Genomic DNA, 24,453 nt, shown 5'->3' with positions numbered 1-24,453 from the left:
TTAATTAATGGAATAGCTTCAGCAAACCGGACTGAAAGAAGCATGTCACATCTGGTAAGAGATTGGTTAAAAGGCATGCTTAAGAGATTCCTTACCCAATTTAGTCCCTGCAAACCGACTCCACAATGAAAGAGAAACCTTGTTAGAGCAGCCAGTTTTCCACTATGTTTCTTCTTTACCTGGGATTAAGGACAAAGCAGCTTTAACCAGTACCTGTTTCGGCAGGGCTAGCCAATTAGCCATGCACAAACAGACTTTCCAAGTCATCTGATTGTTCACCTTCCCCTGAAAATCGATGGCATTAAAAAAACCAAAGCTTTTTGTACCAGATCCACTGTCTTTCAGTCCATCACCTTCCTTTAGACCTCCCCAGTGATTTGGTCACATTGCGGAGAGAAATTTTCTACCCTGTAGTTGGGTACCTTGCCCTAGATTTCAGAGATTTTTCCAGGTAGCTTCAATGACTTCTAGTTGTGTCTAGGTCGGGTTTCCTTTCTGTCACCCCTGGTTTATCTGTCTTTATACCGAGAACACCAAAGGACAGAGACCATGGCACTGTGAAATGCTGAACAGCAGAGTCATCTATGGGACTATGTCTGTGTTAGGTAATAAATATTTATGTCCAGGTCTGAAGGGAGATGCATTTCTCGATGACTGCTTTCAAGGAGGGAAGAGGACAGAGGCATCGCTGAGGTATGGCTTTTTGGGGAGATTCATGGAGCGGCTGTGGAAAGCTGCTTCCAGCACAGATGCCCAGTGCAAGCTGCCCCACAATCCACTTTTGGGGAGACTTCTAGAAGCACTGAAAAGGCCAATCCACCTGATCAAGTCTTAAAGGCCTGGATTTAATTTCCTGATCTGTCACTGGCCTTATTGGAGAATAAATATATTAATAAATTGCTGTGAGATGTCATGCAACCTTATTAGTGGGGGCCACAAATGATTTGAAAGAACGACATTGATTTGCCAAAGAACCTCGTAATTTGAATTCATTGTCGGGACGGGGGAGGAATATATCAGGGAAAAAGATGCTCTAGGACTTTTTTTTTTTTACTTTTTTTTTTTTTTTTAATATTGCTTTCATGTGAAGACTGGCACAATACAACCTTTGAAAGTGGTGACTCGATCCTCACCAATGACTGGATCCCACAATCACAGTTCATTTCTCAGATGTCCCTCAAGAGTAGATCTCCTGGACAGAGTGATGTGAAAAGACAAAAACAACCAATATCTGTAGTGCTGATTTCTGCTTACTTTCAATGCCTGACATGCCAATCTCTCCCGAGATATTTAACAGGGGTTTAGCTCAATAAACAGCCAAGAGCCCCTCATCCACAACTCTATATGCAAACCATATGTTGCAGTTGAAAACTCTGAAGATTATAATTAGAACTGTCCATTCAATTTAAACAAGGTCAAGAATGAAAACTATTTCAAATTCAATAAACAGGCCATTTGAAAGTGTAGATGCTGTGGAGGACAAGCTTAACAACTTAATTGACAGGTAAAGCTTCATTTCTAATCCTCATTTTGATATCGTCTGTAGCCTCAGGAGTCAAAACACATCACTGCTCAGTCCTCAAAATATGCAGAGAAAATGAAAATGTCAGTTGAATGAAAAAAAGGAGAAGCATCTGTTTGATAGCTGTGTAAGCCTGTGATATGTAAACTGCTTTGGAGTCAAGCAGCCCTAATTAGAGTTTCAAGGCATTCTTCATTAAATATACACACACAGACACATATATATTTTTATATATATATATGAGTTTTAAGCAATTATTGAGGCCAGATAATTTGCAAGAAAATCAGGGTATAGAATTAAAGTAAGGAACATGATAATTTCACGGACCGACCTCAGACAACAGTATGACGTTTTCACACAGCCACAACGAAATACTTTTCTCCATCTTTTCACAAAGCAGATCTGTACATTTTTCTCCACTCTGAGTCTTTAGAACAAAAAAGAACGATCCATTTCCAAATCTCAGAGTAGTACACAGCATCTCAGCAAAGTAAAGCCAAAAAGGAAGACTGATAAGGTTACCAGCCTCTACAGTGGGGTTATACTAATAGATGTTTTGGCAACTGTACACCCTTGATGGCTCCAATTCACATCCATATGAAATCCACACAGATGGACATAAACTCACAGTGGAAAACTGGTGCCAGGATAAGTGAATGACCACATGAGGATAAGTGAATGACCACATGAAATAACAAGGGAGTACAATCTGAAGAATGACAATCCAGACAAACGCATAACTTATAATCTTCAAAAATGTTTATATACTGAAGAAAACAGCCTCATTAATTTTACTGTTTCCTGTGGAAAAGAAGTGAATGTACCAGCTGTAAACAGTGAAGTTGGAAGAAGACCTTTTGCCTGTGCACTGCAGCAGTGTGGGCTGAAACATAATAATTAAAGTTTTATGTAATTTCTGCTTAGGAGAAAGGCTTTGAGATCACTAGCATCAGCAGCTTCGCTGCAACGCTCCTGCAAGTTTTTCTGACGTGGGGCAGAATAGCAGATGGAAAATTTGTTGTGGGGCTATCAATTTTTAAATACAGTTCTTCAGCACAATTCAGTTAGGCCATGCTGGGAGGTGGGAGGGTGGCAAAGGAGGAAAGGATCTCTATGAGGAAATGTACTTAATAAGCGACAGCATGAAACAGCCCAAACTCCTTGCACAGATTCAAATCTGAGACGTACTAAGGAGGTTTATACGTTGGGCCATCAGCATCTTCTCTCGGCAGGATATGACAGCTTGAAAAAACAGTTATGGAATAAAAAGAGAAATGACTGATCTGATGAGAACATCTGGTTTGTGTTAGCAGCAATATTAATGCCCACTTGCTGAGCTCAGTAAGTGTCTTTACTACAGCAGAACGCATAGAGAAATGTCTTTTCCACACACAGTAGGTAAAATATGCAAAAGAAAACGATAATCATGCAAATACCTTCATAATTTGATGTTTCCAGCTTACAGTACATACACTCTGCTGGTCAGAAACATGAATGCTATTTGTGACAAATGTCCTACTTGGGTTGGTAAAAAGCTTTAAGACATCACATGGATAGACTCATCTTGCAAACTGACTGGAACATAAACCAATCTTGGGAATAATCGGTTTGGGAGGAGCAATCACCAGTCAGAACTGTATTCTTCAACACGTGAAACACGTGCAATGCTGGCACTGCACTTGCAGTGCCAAGGCTATGCGGGACTAGGAAAACCGGGAGGGACAACGCCATTCAGCCACCAAAGTCCACCTCTCTGCCAATCTTACCTAGACGAGGCCACAGCACAATCCACTCCATTTCTGTAAAAACTGGCTCACTGACGTTACTCTACAGCCGCTAGTTCATAAGGCCCCTTTCTCAAGAAGCCACCACAAGCGTCAATCCCCCACTGGAGCTATTGGAACTCCAGGCCGTTGTCCAACAGAAACCCCCAGTGAGCAAAAGACAGCATCTTACACAGAATTTCTTGCTCTGCTTCCTTAGGCCATATATTAGTTGTGACTCTGCAGAGATTCAACCACAAAAAGAGAGAAGTGGCATTAACACATCCCAAACCTGTCCATACCAACTTCCAGAGCTGGATCCTAATGAACAATGTCACCAGGCACAGAAGATTTTTTTTTTTTCCCCTCCTTTTTTTCCTCTTCCCAAGATTAAAAATGACATCAAATTAATCACTTGATTGCTCCATTTTTATTAGTTGTTTTTGAACTCCTTGGCTGACATTGAGTCTCTTTTGGGATAGTAATTGTTAACAAGGTTCTCAGGTGAGTCTTTCAAAGATCCGGTATGCAACAACGGCAGGTTTATTTCAAGTTGGTCTTCTAATAAATCCCAGCTAAAGCCCTCAGGTACTCATGTAATTGAAGTTTGAGTAATCCAATATGATGTTGATCAAACTACTGATCTTTTAATAATGAACTGTAGCCCTCCCAGCAGTTGCTATATTGCTGACAGTCACGTCTGGATCGCTTCCTTTGGGCCAATGCTTTGAACAGGGAAGCTGACAGATTTCTGTTTGGTTTAGATTTTATCACAAATTGTTTTAAAGCTTTTTAAGGATATATCAGATGGCTCGTAAAATCCACGGGCATTTCAATAAAACACGGGATTTCTATTAGTTGTCCCAGGGAAGACTGGTATTAAATGCTTCTAAAGAAGAATATAAACACCACTCAGGAGTTGTACTTCTTCCTATCTCTGTATCTGCCATTAGTCCTTGTTTACGTAGCCTGTAGGCAAAGCTATAGAAAAAGCAGTAGTTACCCTGCACAATACTCTCCACTGAAAGGCAAATGTGCACATTTTTCCTCTCATAATTTCCATTTAAAGTATGAATTGAAGGTTTCGAAGCCTTGCCTCTCTACACAAGAATAATTCAGTTGCAATTTACATTTTCGATGTGCTCAAAATGAACACCAAGATGACTCATGTGCTGTTTATAAGATGCTTATATTTGCTGGTAAATACCTTGCTACAAACAAGCTATAATTTAAGTATTCAAAAGTCTTGCTTCTGCATAAAATTACTACTAACGGTAATTTTGGAGACCATGACCAGAGCTTCAATTTCAGGCTTGCAAAGCTCTTCCTACACAATGATTCTTAAAAGTACGAGTGTGTTTTCTTCTCTGACAACGGCAATCATTGTATCTCTGTAATTGCAGAAAAGATTACCTAGCTTTTAATTCACATTAGTCAACTGCAACAATACCATGCTTCTTCCCTTTCCTTTAAAATAAACTAATTATTGTCAATCAGCCCAGTGGAATGTTAACATTCTCCATAACCTGCCTTTTGGTGGTAGTCATAAATGCTAGAAACTAGCTGATATAAACTAATCAGAGCCCCAGAAATATCTCAAAACATGTCTGTACTGCAGTCTATCATTTTTGTCATATTATTTCTAAATATTATATTTTGTCTGGACAATAACAGCCTTTTCATATAGTTATACAGTGCTTTTCATCTGACTATTCAAAGCTCTTGCATTAATTAAAGAACATTAAATCCCTGAGTGGTATAGCAAATACTATAATATTTCCAAACCTTAGATGTTTTCATTGTCAAAAGCTGATCAATAAAGCTTTATGCACCGAGCAGTTTGGACAAAGAAAATTTTTCAGGCCAGTATGTTTGCTCACACCCAACTTTCTGCACAAACTCACAATTGCAAGACCTGGAGTCACGCGCAGAGAACCTGTGAAGGGGATTACTGTCATTCTCCCTGCTCTTTACACAACCACTCCTTTCCAAAGATAATAGCAAGTTACAGTTCCCACTTAGTATTTCCTTCCAGCTGGTAGAGCCTGTGTGAGGCTTTTCAGATCCCGGAGGAAGACACAGGAGCTGGAAGCCTTGGGGAAGCAGCCCATGTGCCGAGTCTATAATCAGCTGTGACGCACGGTGAGCTTTCAAGCACCATATGGACTAGACCAGCAGACGCCGTAGAGATGGGACTCTTCGTTTGTTGTTACCTGGGAGGCCTGTGACATCTAGAAACAATTTTTCCCTTTCAGGCTGTGTCAGATCAGTGATCAATAATTCATCTGATAACCGAAATGCAGAATGCAGTGCCAGTTTTCTGTGGTATACGAATAACGTTGTGCTTTTTAAAAAACACGCTGCTTTGGAACACAGCAGAAGATGCGCTGAAGGAAACGCGTGACATGCCGATAAGCTGCACTACACCCAACCCTGTGTAAACCGTACGTAACCTGAAAATTAAACTGCCAGTTGTATGGTTTGTTTATGCAAAAGGCTGTTATTAAAATGCTGCAGATGAATTAAGCATTCAAAGAGAAAACTCTAGACACGAAAAAAACCTCCATGGAAAAAAAGAGATTTTTTCCTCCATGGAAAAAAGGGATTTACCAAGATTATCTTGAAATAACCACTGAATTCTTGAAATATGAGTCAGCCCCATTCTGCCCTGAGAGCCAAGGCTGCAAATGCAGGTAGGACTCCTTCAGCTGTTGCTTTGGAACCTTGGATTGGGATATTGCTCTTGACACCAACCGTTTCTACCCAACTGGTCTGCATAAAACTTCTGCTTAAAAAGTGACTGAAAACTGACTGTGCCTGTCCTCAGCTCCAATCAATGAAAACATGCATCCGGGATAAACGAGCTCACTCTTCAATGGCAATATTCACTTTGGAGGAAGCTGTCATAACTGCTAGTTCATCTACCCTGAGGGATATCAGATGTGAGAAATTATGTAGTTTAGCTCACAGCCATCTTTGTTCAGTGTGTAAGAGAGGAGCGGGCAGACTTAAGCAATAGTCAAGCATGAATCTAGAAAAACCTAAAGAAGTGCAATTAAAATTCAAAAATAAATCCATTATCAGAGCATCAGATGCTCTTCTCGGCTAAGACTGCCATGTAAGTGCTCAAAAAAACAGGTTGGAAGTGTCTGTTCTGGTCCGAGTAACGTGTCTACCCTTCCCTGATTGAAGAGAAACAGGTCAGACAAAATGACTGTGATTTTGCTGAGTTTAGTATATGATACATTTTAATAAGATTGAAAGGGTTCACGTGTCCCCAGCGTGTAATTGAGTGGATTAGGCTTGGGAGGGTGCACAAAATGAGAGGGGACTGACCAAACCAACCCGTGGCATTCGCTACGTGCTGACAGCCACTGCGAGCCTGAAATGAGCCCGCCGAAATTCAGCTCAGGTTCCTGCCTGCCTTGGGCTTGCCATTAATCAGGATTCAGGTAATTCATTTAAAAAGTCCAATAACCTACAGTTAATGTTACCTTTACTATGAATCTGTTGTAATTTTTACTACTTGTTTTGAGCGCATTTTTTGCTGTAGTGCCACCACAAAGAGACAAATGCAGAAAGATGACACTATTTGCCTAGGAGAGTGCAACAGCTTCTTGCAGCTATTGATCCCAGCTGGCTCCGAATGCAGCCCAGGAGTGCATGAGAAAGGTCAGACAAATGACCTCCAGCCTTCATTTCTTCTCAAAAGCCAGAGACAAATGCTTAAAAATGAGAATCAGGGATTTCCAAAAGAATTACTCAGGACTAGAAATAAAATTACATTCCCAATAAAGTTTGCAAATGTAGCTAGGAATGTCTTAAGTAGTTTCTGCCCGGATCTCCTCTGCACCCATGCACAAACACCATGCAGTTCTCCTGCCTAAATCAAATAGACTCCAGAAAAACCACAGAAGTCTGCCTGCATAATGCTAAATAGTGTTTAAAATGCACAATTAATCCTTAATCTTAGTTAATATAATTCCCTTTATAAGAGGAGTAAGGGAACTGTTGATTTTTCTCAGCTGGGATCTGAAATCAAAAGCAGTAATTATGCTTTTTATTTGTGACTAAAGATACTGACTTGACAAGTAGGAGTAACCATAAATAAACAATATTCAAATGTAAAACCAGGTATTGCTTCTTGTTGAATTCCCTTCAAATGATCAGACATCTACCAGTATTCTGGATGTCCAAACTAATGGAGAAGAAAATGTTTATTCTTTGGCCTCTGACAGAGTGCTTCACTGCTTTTTTTTGTATTTTGAAACTGAAATACTTGGAGTTTTCTGACTTAGATGTAAGAACCCATGCTGGAGTCCCAGGGTACCCAAGAGCACCTAACAACGGGGTTGGAAATACCAGAAATTAGGTTTTGTCCTCTTTTCTCTCACCATTCTTTTCATCTTGCCTATTCTTTTTCTCTTCCCTTTTGAATTGCTGTAAAAACCCAATACATTAAAATATCTTAGTTATCAAGACTGTTCACCCAGGGTTTGTTAAGGTCACAAGATGGAGTTGCCCGTTCCCCTAATTCTCCGAGGTGGTCATTACGTGGGCAAGGTAATTCAGTTATAAGTAATTGGATAATTGTGATACAATTCCTGCAACTGGTTTTATTTCCGTATCTCAAGACAAGGTCTTGAAATAGAGAAAGCTGAAGAAGGCTGGGTGGCTTCACCTCATCTAGGAATGCCTTCACTCCATTGCTCTAAGATTTGAGTTCACGTGGAGTGGTACTTGTTGCACCTGTAATCAGAACCAGGTTGTTTTGGTTTATTTTTTTTGTAAAATAGAATTTATTTTCCTTATTCTCCTTCTGAAAATAACTAACTCTGTGTCACAGCATGCCACAGTGTTATGAGTCAAATGCAACTTTCTCAGATAAGACAATGGAAAAGCATCCTGAATACCTCCAGTGGACTAATTTCGCCCGTTCTATTAAAAAAATAAATAAATTAATGAAAAAGCTCCTTGGCATTTCCCTAGAGGTGCACGGTATTACGTCCTTCAGGTTTTTTTTCACAGGACATGGCAGAAACCTGGTGCATTGATTTGTTGGGCAAGGAAAACAGTCCAAGTGCAGAATTAGCATGTTTGTTCTCTTTGACAAAAAAAACAGAGTTTCACAAGAGTAAGTTACACCTCAAACCTTACAGACTAAATACATGCTGAGGTCATTTTAATAAACACTTTCTTGCTCTTCAACAAATCCCTCGGTATTCCTTTTAGCCCAGCTATTAACTCTTCCGTGGCAACGGTGTTTGGAGAGTTCCCATCCGACCCTGGGATCAGGCTAAATCAGTGACACTGGTGACTATTACATTACTGGGGTAAACAGCGGTGGCCTTGCAAAGTCACACACCGGCTCCGGACGCAGCTGCTCTGAAAGTCCCTCTGGCAAAGGTCAGGAAACCTGCCAGGGCTTCGAGGTTTGACCAAAACCCCCAGGGATGGGGTTGCAGTGATTGCAATATTACTTTAATCAGTAAAATAAAAGCTTCTTTTCATCGACAGCTAATCATAGGACTTCATTGGTCTCTAACTTCCTTCAGTTGTCTTGACAGACGAGAGCACAATAATATAAATAAGAAATGACATTTTACCAAAGAAGGTTAACATAAGGTCACAACCTTTTTTTATTTGACTTCTGGAGCTTATTCATGTGTGAAAACATGCTTTTGTAGCTGCAGCCTCAGCATCCCTTACAGATCTGGACTTGTGCCAATAATTGAGTTATAAAATGGTATTTATGTTCAGAAAATACCATTTCTGCTTTTTGTGATGTTTGAGTAGAATTGTTAAGCATTAGTATAAAATATTAAATGAAAATATCTATACAACTCACAGCGTATCTCACTGACATAAGAAGTCAGTGGTAGCTCTGCTTAACAAGTAAGGAGGTATTACACACACACACACACACGTAGATTTCCTCTCCCTTCCTTAGACCAAGTTACAGCTTTCTGAGCAAATCTACGCACAGATGCTGACCAGACTGCCCCTGAAACACTGAACACCGGTACAGATGCATGGGGCACAGAATCAAGCCAACAGCCATACACTGGTAAATGTCAAATATTAAGTTGTTGTAATATTCGTGCAGTGATTTAAATCCAAATCCTTTCTCATCATTAATATCCATCAGACACACGAAGAGCGAGAGGTAAGCATGAGCCTTCTGTCAAAATCTGTAATGCCTATGTGACTATCTGCCAGAAAATATTTCTCTGTCAGATAAGAAAACTGAAGTTCTGTCCATGAATACCAGAGAGTAAAATCTGCAGTACAACATGTAGATAATTAGTTTTGAAAGGCTAATCAGTTCACCTCCCTGGCTGGCATTTCTATGTAGATGCACATGCCTTCACCTTACTACAACTTGCCTCTTGATGTAAGTATGCCTCCACTGATGTGAAGTAAGACTTTACATACCACATAACTCTGAATGATACATTCTGCCATAAGAGTCCCCAATTAGTTAGAATAGATCCTTACAGGCCTCAGAACGAGTACGGACCCCACAGCGTGGGCTGTCCCAGGCTGTGCTGCTCGATCCCGTTCCCCATGTGGCTCTAACCAGCTGCAGAACCACCTGAGAAAGGGAAGGTTTAGTCAATGCTGATAGCAATAACTTATTTCAAGATTATCTCGCCTATTCTATGTTGTCGTCTTGTTCATATTCATGGAGCCTCGTGTCTTGCACGCACCTTTGACATCCTAGAAGATAGAGATGCTGAGCACCCTCAGTTCATTCTAGCTGTGGAATTAGGCATTTGGGTCTCCTAAAATTGCTTACAAAACCCCCAGCTATTATTGATCAAATCAGCAGTACACTTCATTATGTTGTTGGATTAGTGAACTTTTATCCACTTTCCTTTCCTTAGCATTAAACAACTACAAACAGCCAAAAACATTAAAAAAAAAAATAAACACCAAAACAAAACAGTTATTTCCTGACAACATCTTAACTTTTTGTCAGAAGGATGCTCTATTTTGTTTCTGAAAAAAAAAGTATCAATCTTTGCACTAATAATGACTTATGAATAAAATCTGTACTACTTCCACAGTGCATGTCTAATGATACACCTTATTTGTACTTTGGCTTATAAAAAACCCTGTACACCAATTGACCATTTGAGTCACCAGTGAAATAAAACAAACCATGAGACGGATAATGGGAGCAGAACAATAGTACCCATCTACTTAATGCTCGAGTTTAGACTAAGGGGTAACATAAAGCACAATGACGCTATAAAAAAGAAAAAAATGTAACTACCTAGAACAACTATAAGCCTTATTCCTCCAAAAATGCTGGCTAACCTGAATGAGATGCTGTTTTACTCTCACCTGCAACGTGACCCCTTTGAGCAATGCAGAGGCATCAATAAAACACCAATTCAGTGTCATCTCCTGAAAGACCAGCACTTTCCAGCAGCACACACAGTTTTGTTCGGAAGCTGACTTTTCCCTTATGTAGTAATCAACCACTAAGTTACTTATATTTTAACATCTGATGGCTAGAAGTTGGCTGAAGATGGCCTTCTTGCAAGTCAGTACAGCCATATGCTTGTCATGATTATCATCTCCAAAAAGTTCAGGTGTAATTAGTGTCACCGCTATGTTCGCTTTGTTCTATGACTTGAACATTTTCAGTTTATTGAACATTTCCATTTTTGTCTCAAGATTTCAAAAAGCAGCTTCAAAACGGCTAATAATATATTCTTCTGTAATTCCTGGTTAGGATATAGTACAAGAATCAAACATCTTAAGCTCTGTTTGAGTTTTTAAAGAATGTCAAAACACTAGATTTTAAAGTATATTTTAAGAATAGAAGAATTGTGCAGAAGAAACACTAATTTAACTAACTCATTAACACAAAACTATTTTAAAGGAAGTCGGACTCTTGCATACTAAGCAATTTAGGATTACAATGAGTAGGACCTGCTTTCAAAAACTTAGTTTTTGGACAACTTTTGTGCAGCTCTGAAAGCTGTAAGTAGTCATCAACATACAGACCTATACACTCATCCATGGGAATAATATTACAAGCCAGTCCCCTAAAGAGGTAAGAGAAGGCTGAGGTGAAGTAGCAGGAATCTGTGAATCATGCATAGTATTTCTGCCTTGAGCTCTCAAAAGGCCAAAATGAAAGCATGGATGACCATAATGAAGAACTTCAATCAAAATAAAATAACCATCTACAGATTATTTACACTGTCAAGTTGGATATCAAATGATAGGGTGGTGTGGAAAATAATTCTACCATCTTCTAGTGAAAAAAGGAGTTCAGCCAAATAAATTATAAAGTTAGGTTGAAGCATATGACCACAGCCAAGAAATACATTGCTTGGTACAAATCTTAAGAAAGGAGTTGAAGGACAATGGTAAAATGAAATCCTGGAAGAAGGGAATTTGTGAGATGCTATGCAGCAGGAAAAGCCAGGGAAAATGGTTTCTTGTGAAAAGATGATAATACAGTTCATTAAAACCTACCTAGTGCCTTTCATCTTGAGACAATCAAAAAAAGTCAACGATATACTTACTGCAGCAATGAAATGCAATCGAGGGTGCAATCTAGGCACACAGCCAGTGCACACAAGATCATATGGCAGCAAACATTCATTACCTGTGCTAGAGGAGAGTTCAAGAAGGAACTGCTCAGGTCTGCAATACAGTACACCTTGGCTACTTTACACCTGATCTCCTCTACCTTTTGCAGCGTGTGATGCTGCAAAAAATGTGGTGACTATAGGTCAACAGATCAGACGGGCTTGCTTACACCCACTCTATGTTTACCAGTGCATCTTTAAGTCTAACCATAATTCATTATGCCTTCTAACAGAAGCTTATATGATGTTTTGCTTCTACAGAAAGTCAAGCTTTTGCATAAGAACAAATTTTACCCCATAATGCACTGACTAGACTTATATTTCCCTTAGGAAGAAGACAAATGGGTTTACGTAGCATGTGGTTTTATATCCTTTTTCATTCAGTTAATCTGTAGCTGTGGAATTGTGATTGAAATGCAAAAATGTATGTGTATTTTCTGATAAGGATGATTTTGGTTTAGAGACAGATGAAATGCTATCAAACATATACATTTTCTTCAAGTTTTTAACTTGATAGTGGAAATTCCATAATCAGAACATGGCACATCCAATCCAGGTTAAGTGATAACGTTTTTTCAAAAAAAGAAAACAAAACCCTAACCCTTTGAAGTGTTCTTACAGTTACATCTTCATAATCCAGATATGAGAAGATCTGCACTCTTGACAACTCAGAGTATATGCTCTTCAGTTGGCTCCAGATAAAAGTTATCATCTCCTTTTCCTTTCCAATGTCTTCACTGATTTCTTAATAGCAGCGAGACACAGTACAACACATTACCTCCACATGATTTTCCATCCTCCTCCAGTTTCTGGCCAGCTGGACATTTGCAGTGGTAGCTGCCAATGGTATTACAGCACTGGTCATGACAGCCACCATTCTCAGTGGTGCACTCATTCACGTCTGTCGGAAGAAAGCATATAGCAGTTAGTAAAGAATGGGTACTGGCCACGTTACCTGGTTATTTGAGGACAATCACGTATGATCCTGATGTGACAAAATGAGAAAGTTATGGAGAAGTACAGCTAAGGACCCTGAAGGCAACCACAGGAGCAGTGACTCCCAGCTACAGTGCTGTGCCCCCCAACTCAACCAAGAGAGGCAACGGTGGGATTTCCCCCCCCCCCCCCCACTTCCGTGCAAGGTAAGCTGCAGAGTCCATCCAGCTCCAGTTGCAGGCTCTACCCAACTCGCCAACTTCCCACTTGTGTGCAACAAGATCAGGAACAATCTTTATACTGCCATTTCCACCAGGCTCACTCGTGTATTAGGTTGCTTCTAGTGGTCATGGCAGAGATGAGAAACCTCTGAAAGATGGTAGTTTTTTAAGTCAATTAAGGTCCTTCTTTTCTTCAGACATGTGTGCACTAGTATCTACACACCTTACTTATTCACCCGATCAAGTTAGTGCTTGCCTGCGTGCAAAAATAGAACTTTACACATTATAAATGAAGAACATTAAACAACCACATAAATAAATAAATAAGTAAATAGGCTATCCGTGGCAGAGAAAAATCAATAGGGAAGACATTTGCTTTTTAACCCACGTATTATATACCCTACATAAGAATTTCTGCAGAAATGTAATAGAAATCATCAAGCCAGTAATACTGCTCTGTTGAACAGGATCAGAGACAACAGATGGTATGGAAGTATTTCCAAACCAGAAAATTTATCAAATGGGATAGTAAATGTAACAAACCAGCAGGTATTTGCTGCACTGATTTTGTGTATTCTGGAACACATACTTGTGCGATGCTTTCTTGCTTGCTTTGCTCTCTCTGAAGTGTTAATGTCACACACACACATAATTCATCAGTGCAGGGATAAGCAAGGACAGCAAACCTACATAAGAATAATGGGCTGTGGGTTCCTTTTTTTCCATTTTTTGACAAATGTCTTGAACTGGCTTGGTGGCAGAGCAGACCTCCTTGGCATGTTGGTAAGGGGAAAGCCAGGGCTAAGGGGACACAGCACCTTCTCAAAGCCTGGCATGAGGACGCAGGTGACAGATCTCGCATCCACAAGGCCTTTGGCACTGGTAGAGATCATATATTACATTCAGGCTAGACAGCGACAAAAGCAGGAGGAGGAGGAAGATTAAGCAACAGAAGATAAGCATCACCATGACTGTAAAAATCGCAGGCAGTTACTTCATATTAGCAGCACTCTGCATCTCCAGTGGGGAAATGCGGTCTTTTAAAAAACTTCTAGTTAGACTCTGGTCAAAAGAAATACAAGGTGCTGTAAAAATAAATCAAAAAAAGAAAGAACTTCACATTCAGGCAAGAGAGATGAGAGCCTTTCAATTGCAATCCTTAGCTGTTAAAGTCTAAGATTTACCAAGGTTTGTTAGTTCTTCGATGAGCTTGAGCTTAACTTTACTAGCTCAATTCTGATCCTGGCTAAAAAACAGAAGTTAGAAGAAATTTTGGGGGGAGGTTTCAGACTACTAAAAAACTAAAAGAAAAGTGTATCATGAACCACCAATACTTACTAAAACGCAGCTGAAGAGGCACAAACTCACTAAACCCATCTCACTTCTCTGTGGCTCTAAATTCAAGCGTAATGACCGACACAACAAAACTTTCTTTGTCCTTTGTAATACTGAAAAACCCTGGCAAGCTATATATAAAAAAAAAAAACCCAAAACAAAAAACAAAAAAACAAAACAAACCCAAAACCAAAACAACATTCAGTTATCTCAGAGCTACACAACAAACCAAATCCTAACTCATGTGAAGTCAGCAAGGCTCTCCTCAATTTCATGGGAACACAATTTAGACAGAAACTTTTCAGAAGAAAAACACTCCCCTCCACCCAAAAATGCAAAAACAAATCATACCAAAATAAGACATTCGTCTGTTCACTTCTCTTCAGCAAGAGACGGAGAGAACATATGACAAGCGACAGATTTTAGACATATTCCTCAAAGCACTGGAAGAAAGCACGCTAGCGCTGAGCATCGTGCAGAAGATCGACAAAACAGGCATGTTTCAAATGATTTACTCCCTCTAACTAGCAGACATCTTGATGTGCCTTGTGGTAATAAACAGTAATGAGCCACATAATAACCCTGCTCCAGAGCTTCGACTTCTGTTTATACTAACAGTATTGAAAACTAATAAAATCTCTTGCTCTTTTTTATTTTTTTTTAACAAAATAATGGGAAGAACTACTTTATTCTTCTACACTGTGTTTAGCACCTACAGTGCTACGTGACCTCCTAGCATAAAATATTGACTAAGTGATGTGGTCTACAATACACAGCCCAATTTATTAACACCAGTGTCTATATTTTGAACCAAAATATTGGAAGAAAGCCTTTCTAGCTGAGGAGCTAATCATTATCCTCTTGATTTCACTAGGGTATAATACATTCAGAAGTGTATAGTGCTATTGTATACTAATGTATAGAATATTTTTCCTTTTGGTTGCAGTGTGTTTCTAAGAGCAACCAGAAATCTTTTTCTTTCTTGTTCAGCATAAAATGCTGTAGTCCACCTATGAGTTTTGCCCCCAAAAAAGCATTGGTGCTATATGACTGATAACCTCATCTTCTTCTTCCAGCCCTCTGTCTTCCTAATGCTCTGTCCAGGATTTCCTTGTCTCTTCCTTAAAACTTGCTCTCATCCTTCGATGAAATGTTTTTATCCATTTCTTTGCTGCTTCTTACACCAGAAAACCACCTTTTTTTCTATCATATGCAGAAAACCTGACATTTCATCCACATGTCTCTTTAAAACAAATACTTCATTTAAAGCTAATCATCATAATTCAGAAATTAAATTATAGTTTATTTTAAGACACCAGAATAAGCTTTTGGATACAGCTTTATCCCTACTACAAAGCACTCCCATTTGAAGGAATACACTCAGTAGGTATAAATCGTACTAGTTTTAACCTTAGTGTTATGAACATTTGCTCTCTAAGCATCCGCATCCTTTGCTGTACTGTCTCGTGTACAAGACCTTCTCCACTGCCTGTACCCTGCCAAGTTGTTTTGTATGAATCTAAGAAAGGTCGGATGTTGCCTTAGTCCAAGAAGCACAAAAATAAATGATCTGAATGTGAATTAATAAAGAATGCGTTGAACATTTGTAAAAAGATGGTTCATATAGCTCTTATAAGCTGTAATCAGATGTTCTATATTCCTAAAACAGAGTAGTCAGAATTTTAAAATCCGATTACAGCTTTGCCACTGTAAAAAAAGAAATGAAAAAAATACCAACAAAAACAATTCTGTCAAATGATAAATTTCTGTCTGCTTTCCATATTCAATGTCACTCAAGGTTGCAAATATATTTGCCTTTTGAATAGCAAGAAAAATGACAGAAAATTTCTGATATGTAACAAGTCTGCCAGGTTAGGTCTGACAAAAGTTCAATGTTATCAAGACTATCAATCCATCTGTAATGACATGCTGTAGGCGCTTCAAAAAAATAAATGTGATGTTTGCTACTGCAATGCTTCACATTTATTTATAGAGCCAATGTTGCACCACAAAAACATTATCCATGGGACATACTCTATGTGAGCTTTCAAACCTGCCATGTGAAGTCTTAAGGAAAAAAAATTGAAACCACCCTTCATTTAGATTAACTTGATATCAACTTTATATATGATCTGACTACGATACATGTGGAAAAAAGATCCACAGCATATTTTAAATCCACTAGTGTTCCAAAATGTGGATTGTAGACATGTGCCTCTGTCCCTCGCTCCCCGCACGTGTTATAATGGAACGGCACTACATAAAAAGGTATTCTTTTGTCTAAAAATCTCGTCAAATATTTGATATGTAGGGGAGCATGCCTTTTGTTCATGAAACGGACCATCTTTGCCCAATTAAATATGCCTAGGAGCTATACGCGAAATGGAGGAGGACTGATTCCAATCCCTTTACTTCTCTATTCTTGTCTAATGCTACTCACTCCCTGTCTGAAAATATCACACAGCAGAACAATTCAGAGACATCCTCGGCTCCAGGGAAAACAACCCTCCACCAAGTTTTTATGCAAGTCTAGGTGATTTCAGATTTCCTACAAATAAATGAAAACTTTAGATAAAAGCAGACACTGGACAAAGTGGTTTTCATAGATTTAAAATTGGAATTACTAAACAGAAGCACTATTACTAGCTCTCAAATGTAGCAAGCAGATGAAGGAAAAAAAAAATTTAGTCTGAAAAGCAGAAATACATTGGGGCAGAAGTCTCCTCTGCACACCTCTACGTTGAGCTATTGGTGAGGGCTGCAGCTGTGCAGGTCCCCCATATGGACCTTAATTCAGCATCTTTAAAACCCAGCAAGGGATTAAGCCTGCCCTCACTGCACGACTGGACAGACTTGCTGAAGGAGGAAGCATCTGCACTAAGAGGAACAACCCTGCAAGGAAAGGCCGTTGTCTTGCAGCAGGAAAACAACGGAGTGAATGACCATTTAATTTTGGCAACAATTTGTACGTTTAGATCTATCGGACATACCAGCTAACCCATTGTGGACAGGTTAAAGTATTTTTAAGTATATTTTACCTGTACAAGTTCATGCAATATGCATCAATATAAAGATTCATTTTTAAGATAACAAAGAGAATGTCATAACTGCAGCCCTGTATTTAAAACCTATTTTCCAAGGTTTCTATATTTATCAGCTGTATGTGGGCAACAACTTATTTATTTAATGCAGCCACATGCAAAGTTGCCATTTCAGTGACCAGCCTTTGGGGCTAACCTGTGCTCTGACCCATAAGCCGCTGACTTCAGTGCATGTCAGAGCTCGCTGGACTTGTAATAAATCACTGAAGTGGAATAAAATCTGTAAAATCATTCACATTGTTATTGCAATACCACATGAACAAAGCCCACCATCACGGAGAGGGGAGGTTATTTTGATTAGTTTAAAATTGTTAGGCTAACACAATGAGCTTCAATTAGGGGTCAAAGTAACGAGAACATATTTATTTAGGAGGAAGACAGCATTTCACTAATAATACTTCTTCCCAGTTGGAATTTTCTCCTGAAGACTGTGATGAAGATGGTCTGATTTCTGGAATCTAAATGTTAAATATCTTCATCTAAGAAAGAGGTTTAATTACTCTAACAGGCGCTGGCAGCTTATATTGACTTTAATAGCAACTTAGAGATGTAAATTCCTAACTCAGAAAACACAACTCAAATACTTTCAGGTACAAAACCCTCATAATGGTTAGAATCAAAGCGTAAATATAGTTTATAATGTGTAACTTAAATGCTCCTATACGTGTACCTTAATATATCTGAGTAACTGGTACACGAACAAAGGAGTATATATGCAACTGTATTACAATTTGCTTTTATAAGGAGGTGTTATAGGCAAGTGTCTACAAATCATAAAGGACACCTGACAACTTCTCATTTGTAGATCTAAATAATTTGATTCAATTTTTAAAAAGAGGTAAAGATCCAGCAAATAGGTAGCTCCTTTACTTATGGTTTTAGACACTGTTTTTTAAAATTATGGCCCAGATGGTCTGCAACCAAAACCATATGTCTAAAAAATCCTGAAACCTGAGAAAGTTGATTTGAACTTTAAAGGCCACTCACTGCTATGACACAACGTAGTTCACCCGAATGCATACGCACATACATCATAGCAATGTTATATGTAAATATAATGTAATGAGCAAATACACTGGACAGGCTGTCGAGCACAACGCTCACACCCCAGAGACTGCATTTGTCTTTTTTTTCGTTTTGTGCAAGAGCTTTGTAATAGTTGTCTTTGAACAGTAATTGTCTCTAAAACATAAATTACATCCATCACTTCCAGCACTAACCATAAATTATCTGCCTGAATAGAAAACAAAGCTGCTCATTCTGATAGTCAAGCGCAGTTCTACATGTGTATTGATTAAGCACTCTTAATGCTTTATTAGGTTTTCTTCCTCCACAAAGTCAATAACAGGATGAATATTTCTTCTTGTGCTGTTATGAAGTATCGTAAATCTGAGCTGTTATTAACAAGCGTCTGATTAGTGGAGCAAACTTATCTGAGAGTTTGGCACAGGCTCTTTGTGTGTGAACTCCCAGAAATCACCCATCATTGCAACTGTCTCCATTGGCAGCTGTAGTGCTTGTGTTTTCACAAGTTATCACCTCCTCTTTTTAATTGTTTTTCTTTTTTTGTTTTTTTTTTAAAGAAATTACTGCTGCACTCATTCCTCTTTATCCCCATGCCACATTCACGTACACAGAGAACATCAGTCACCTAACAAATGCATGCACAGCCCGCGTTCCCGGGGATGTGGGTCTCTGCCATGGTTTGCTCTCTTTTGTTACTGGGGCACTAAAAATTCCATTTCATAAAACTTCGATGCAAAACCAAAATCAAACAAAGCCCCTTGTTAAACATACTTTGCGAGTATTATTTTTTCCTTATTAAAACCATCATCTTAAGAAAAAAACCAAACAGATTGATCAATCATTTGCACTCGTTCACATTAACAATAACTCCTTTGAAGTCAGAATAAAATTCTGTAGAGGAAAAAACAGGCTCAAAGTTTAAATAAGTGAAACAAGCAGCTCTTGAAACCCAAGATTCTGGCAAGCACTACCGTGTTGGACGAGCCCTGTAGTTTATCTTGTGCAACAGCAGAGAATGCTCAGTGCCCTGCTGTAGGTAGAGATGGCCTGTTGCACCCCAAGCTCTTCTCCTCCTGCTCTCTGCTAACTAAAGGCTAGACTCAGTTCTGAAAATTGGCATTTAAAGGTCCTTTTAACATCTCTATCACTGGTTATGGCAGTCCTCCGTAACCATATACACAACTGCTCTCTCTTCCCCCCCCATTCTTTTCATTCCTATTGTCCTGAGCATCAAAGACATTTTTGAACAATGACTTCCAAAACCAAAATGTTATGTGAAAAAATACCAGCTTTATTTATTTTTTTTTACCCCTGTTTAAAATTCTCTGTCAAGCAGGAACAACTATTTCCTAAAAGGGAAATGCAGGACCTAAATCATGCACAAAGTTTTCCATCCTACACCAACTAGAATCACTAAAATGAGAGGCAGGAAAAAAAAGAAAAGAGAAAAAAATCTATTGCAGTACAATGAAATCCTGTAATAGTACTCATTTTTAAAATACATTTTCCCAGACAAGGTATGAATAATGCAACTAAACATCCCAGAACGTCTGAATTAAGCAACAACAGACTAACGGATGCTAATTGGCAATGATTGGAGATGATTGTGGAGTACGGCTGGAACTATGATTACAAACAGAGCTTATGCATCCAGCGCAAACCTCAAGTACCGTTGCTGCAATTAAAGATATTTTATCAAATTAGACAAGTGTTTGCCTTTGCCTGCTATGATGGTTATAAGCAAAACATAAAAGAAAGCATCGTTTGCTGTACTGCAACTTTCCTTACATCAGAGCTCTGCTGAGATAGATTTCTTTCTGCTTTGACTTTTTATGCCACAAAATGGAGCCTTTTTAGAAAGAATTCAGGACTCTTCAGTGACATCTTTAAAAGCCCTTGCTTTTGTCTAAAAGTGCTTTTGCCCTACAAGTGCATTCTCTTTGCCATATATCTAGCTTCCATACCAACAAGTGCTAGTTATGCATACACAAACAAGAAAAGACTTTGAACTTCAAAAATTTGATTTCACAATACAAGCCCTTACATATTTTGCAGGCAGGTAAACATTCTTTAAAGATCATTTCCAAAGCAGCAATTATTAGCAAGACTTCAGGACTCATAGCAACTGGATTTCTTTTATGCTTTAAGTGCTAAATCCCAAGCATGAATTGCAAGCTGAAGCCAAGCAGTTGACTCCAGTCGAGCTAAGTCCTGGTGTCTAAAAGGGAGTTCACAAAGTGCACCTTGAACCCGAAACAGGTTTGCATCTTGCTGCCTTCTGCTTTCCTGGGTAAGAAAATCAGTAGAAGATATCAGCCACTTGGTCACAAACTAAGGCTGGCTCTTTCCCAGTATTTTCTATTATTCCCAACAAGGTGTCCAACTTTCGTCTCTTGCTCCTGTATCTCAAGAAAAGTTACATGCAGAACTTCTGCCTTTCCTCCAGCTTCCTAAGATCTCCTATAAACCAGGTCATCAGATTTGAATTGAAAAAGAATAAGAGAAAAAAGCAGGTATGCTCAGTCATTTCTAAAAGCTTAGCATTTACAGTCCTTAAGATTAAGTTTTATAAATCTCTGTAAGAACTAATTGCTTCCTTATCTAAAAAAAAAAAACAAGGCTATGCAAAATTATGGAGGTTCTCAGGCCAAGATAGCTGGGGAGTGACAGCCAGTATGGTTACCTGGAGGTACGCATGGGTCAGCAAGTGGCAACGTCTTCAGGACCAAACACAAGCTCAGAGACTTACAGCACTGGCATCAAAAAAGAACAGCAAGGAAACAAAGGAGGCAGCTCGTGCATTCTGCTCAACCTGTATTTTTCAGAGATTTAAGATGTCACGTCCTATGAAGAGCACTGCAATAGTCCAACACATAAATAACAAAGGCAGAGATAAAGAGAGAGCTGTACGTTGTTGATGCCTTTCAGACTCACCAGGATAAAAGGTGAACGAACAATTTCAAACAGAAATAAATATGCTTGCTCCAGGTAAAACCTGTAATGATGGGTCAGATTCTACCAATTCAGCAGTGGCATACTTTGGTACCCATGTGCAAGGTGGGATGTTTAAAAGCTCTGCTATACTATTACTTGAAAATCTATGTATAGCAGCAATTTGAGTTTGCGACAGCAGGAGTCTGAGCAGGGCGAGCTCCAGCCAGCAGGATGCAGGAAGAGGGAACTGGGCGCTGCGAGAACGGCTTATTTGGAAATTAGCTTCCAAACATTCATGTAAAGGAAACTCAAATCACGATTTTAGCTTCTAGTTGCAGAAAAGATGACAAAGAAAAGTACTATTACAAGTGTAGAATAAAGTAGGTGTTTATTCTAGCTTTGTCTCTTTCTCTGTCTTTGTACTCAGAAAAAGAACTGATCAATCTAAGCAAGTGTATGGCTCCTTTTTCCTAAGCCTGTAAAATAAATGTCTCAAATCCAGGAGTGTCCTTGCTTCCACTGCAACGCTGTGGAAAAGGGACACTCGAAGCACTCCACGGTAAATGTTGGTACTTCAACTGACATTGGGACAGGCTCCCGCTTGGTACAAAATACTACCTGATGTCATGCCAGCGGCGTGGCTGGAACCGTAGGTGCAAAGCGATCGGTGCTGCCGTGGGAGGAACCCCCCAGCAGAGACCATGTCAGACCACACCACCTGCCTACAGCCCCCGGTCCAGGACCAAAGCCACAAGTCCAGAAGTTGCTGCTTAATATACAAACAGGCTGATGATTACAATAGCATGGTCTGAGCAAGCTAACAAATTAAGCAGCTTAAATTTCAGGGCACTCCTGTTGTAACAAGTCAGTTTCTTACAAACTATTCTTTTTCATAATATAATTAACCCCAGGACTAAGCATGTGAGCAAATTAGTTCATTTTTCACATGAATAATGAAAACCTTTTTCTTTTTTTTTTTTTTTTTTTTTCCAAAACCATTACGAACTGAAATGAATGTGAAAGATTTCTCAGCAGAGAAAGGATGATGTGTGCCCAGCTTCTGGTTTAGAATTGGAATTCATTATTGAGATTTAAATGGAAGCTCCTATTTTCTTTTCTTATTTTTCTTAATAGTTGTCCTTGCCAGTCAATGTCAATCATGGGTAGAACAGACTCTACTCATCATCAGATATAGCCTGGGATTAGATCAAACAGCAATGAATGGCACGCCTCCGCTACTGACTTAAATGGGTTAAATATTTCTTTCTTCCTTCCTATGTCCTCCTGAATATTCTCTCCCATCTTTTGTTTTCCATTTCTAGAAGATCTTCCTAACAGTTACGTGGGCAGAATTACTTACTGCACTGACAAAAATCCTACGCTACCTATAGTTGTAAAGTCATCTCACTTTCTACTACAGAAAACAGCTTTTCTGTAATCATTCCCTGCATGGCTGAAATACAACCATACAATCAGGTCACTCGTTTACAAGAGACATAAATGAGAACTCGTTATTTGGTTTACACAGACATATGCCATTACCACTTAACTGCACTCAGTCACTGTGTCTTCTAGTAACTGAACTTCTGTGTCAAGGGCAAAGGAACCCATGTAAGAAAAAAAAAAAAAGATTAAATCTTCATCAGTTTAATTTGTAAAGAAACCCAAGGGAAGTCATTATTCCCAGAGACTTCATTGCCTAATTTGTCTTCAGAATTCTTCTAACTTATCTAACACCAATGGGTGCTTGTTAACCATTGCTTGTTGTGACTGCGGGGCAGGTTTGCTAAGGAGTGCAGCGTGCAATAGCCTACGCACACAAAGAGCAGCTTTGTTCGGTGCCACCTCAATGAAAGGGAGGCACTGGGTGCTTCTGAAAGGCACCTATTTCATTTAGTGCTAAACTGGAGCTAAATATTTCAGAGAGGTCTGGATCCTTCTCACCAGAAATGGCAGTGAGGTAAGCATCCTTTAACTGGAAGGGAATTCCCACTAAGGAATTCAAGCAGGACACTTCAACTTGGATATGGAGTTATATCAAGCTAAGAAAAAAAGAGATGTACAAACCATTAAGTTGCATACAGTTTTCTACCAGTGACAAGCTTGAAGCAAAGGATGGAAGAAATAAGATTTTCTTTTTCCAGTTAAATTAACAATGACTAGCAGAGAACAGCTGTGATTTCTCAGGGCCTTTCCTGGCAGAACAGCACAGAGGTCTCCTTTAAAACAAATAAATCAGGCTTAGCGTGATGGTGTAAGTCAGACGCTCTGCAGAAAGAACAATTTGGCAGAACGTTACCTCAGCCTGACACCGGCATTTGAACCTGGGACCTTCACTGCTTCTGCAAGCACATGTGTTCACCATGTGTAGTGGCTGTCGTTAGCAGAGGTAGCAGACTTAGTTTTACAGCCTAGGAGTTCTGGTTATAAAAATATGTGATCTCAAGGTTTTTAAACCATCAAATGTCAAAGGTGATCACAGGCAGAAATTAGAGGGCTGAAATTGTTAATCCTGCATTGCTAAAACTGATTCATACCAGAGCCAGAAAGAGCCAGTTTTATGTAACCCAAACTTTACCTTCTGGTTCCCAATACAAACTAAATTTGCCTTTTAAATCTATCTGGATGTCAGGCATCTGGTTTTGATGGAGAGCCATACCCAATTTTGTCAGGGGATATAACCAAAAAGAAATTTGCATTTGTGTTTTCAGCAAGGCATCAGTGAGATGGCGTAAATAATTTAAAACTTCAAAGTTACTACATCAGTTGGTCTTTTCAAACACAATCGTTTTACACTTTAAAACATGCGTTCCTCTACCTCTCTCCCTGCAAACAGCAGACATATTTTTTATGTTCCTCACTATTAACAAAGGGTATACCATTGTAAAATCTTAAATAACAACACACTCCTATAAAATTGTTGGGTTAAGGATAACCAACCATATTTTTTCAGCAGCAGTTAAGGTCAAAGCATTAAATTTAATACTCTTAAACAGAACATGT

General features: G+C 39.1%; 1 protein-coding gene across 1 annotated transcript in view; it reads right to left on the bottom strand.

The window, feature by feature from the left end:
* LOC142032581 (uncharacterized) overlaps positions 1-24,453 on the bottom strand; it is a 204,933-nt gene that overhangs the window by 78,874 nt on the left and 101,606 nt on the right. Inside the window, exon 5 of the mRNA XM_075031353.1 lies at positions 12,676-12,798. Coding sequence (XP_074887454.1) covers positions 12,676-12,798 — 123 coding nt within the window. The remainder of the gene's footprint in view (positions 1-12,675; positions 12,799-24,453) is intronic.

Source organism: Buteo buteo, chromosome 7 (genome assembly GCF_964188355.1).
Source record: "Buteo buteo chromosome 7, bButBut1.hap1.1, whole genome shotgun sequence".
Taxonomy (NCBI): domain Eukaryota; kingdom Metazoa; phylum Chordata; class Aves; order Accipitriformes; family Accipitridae; genus Buteo; species Buteo buteo.
Note: the sequence above shows the minus strand (reverse complement) of the source record. Positions and strands in the feature narration are given on the sequence as shown.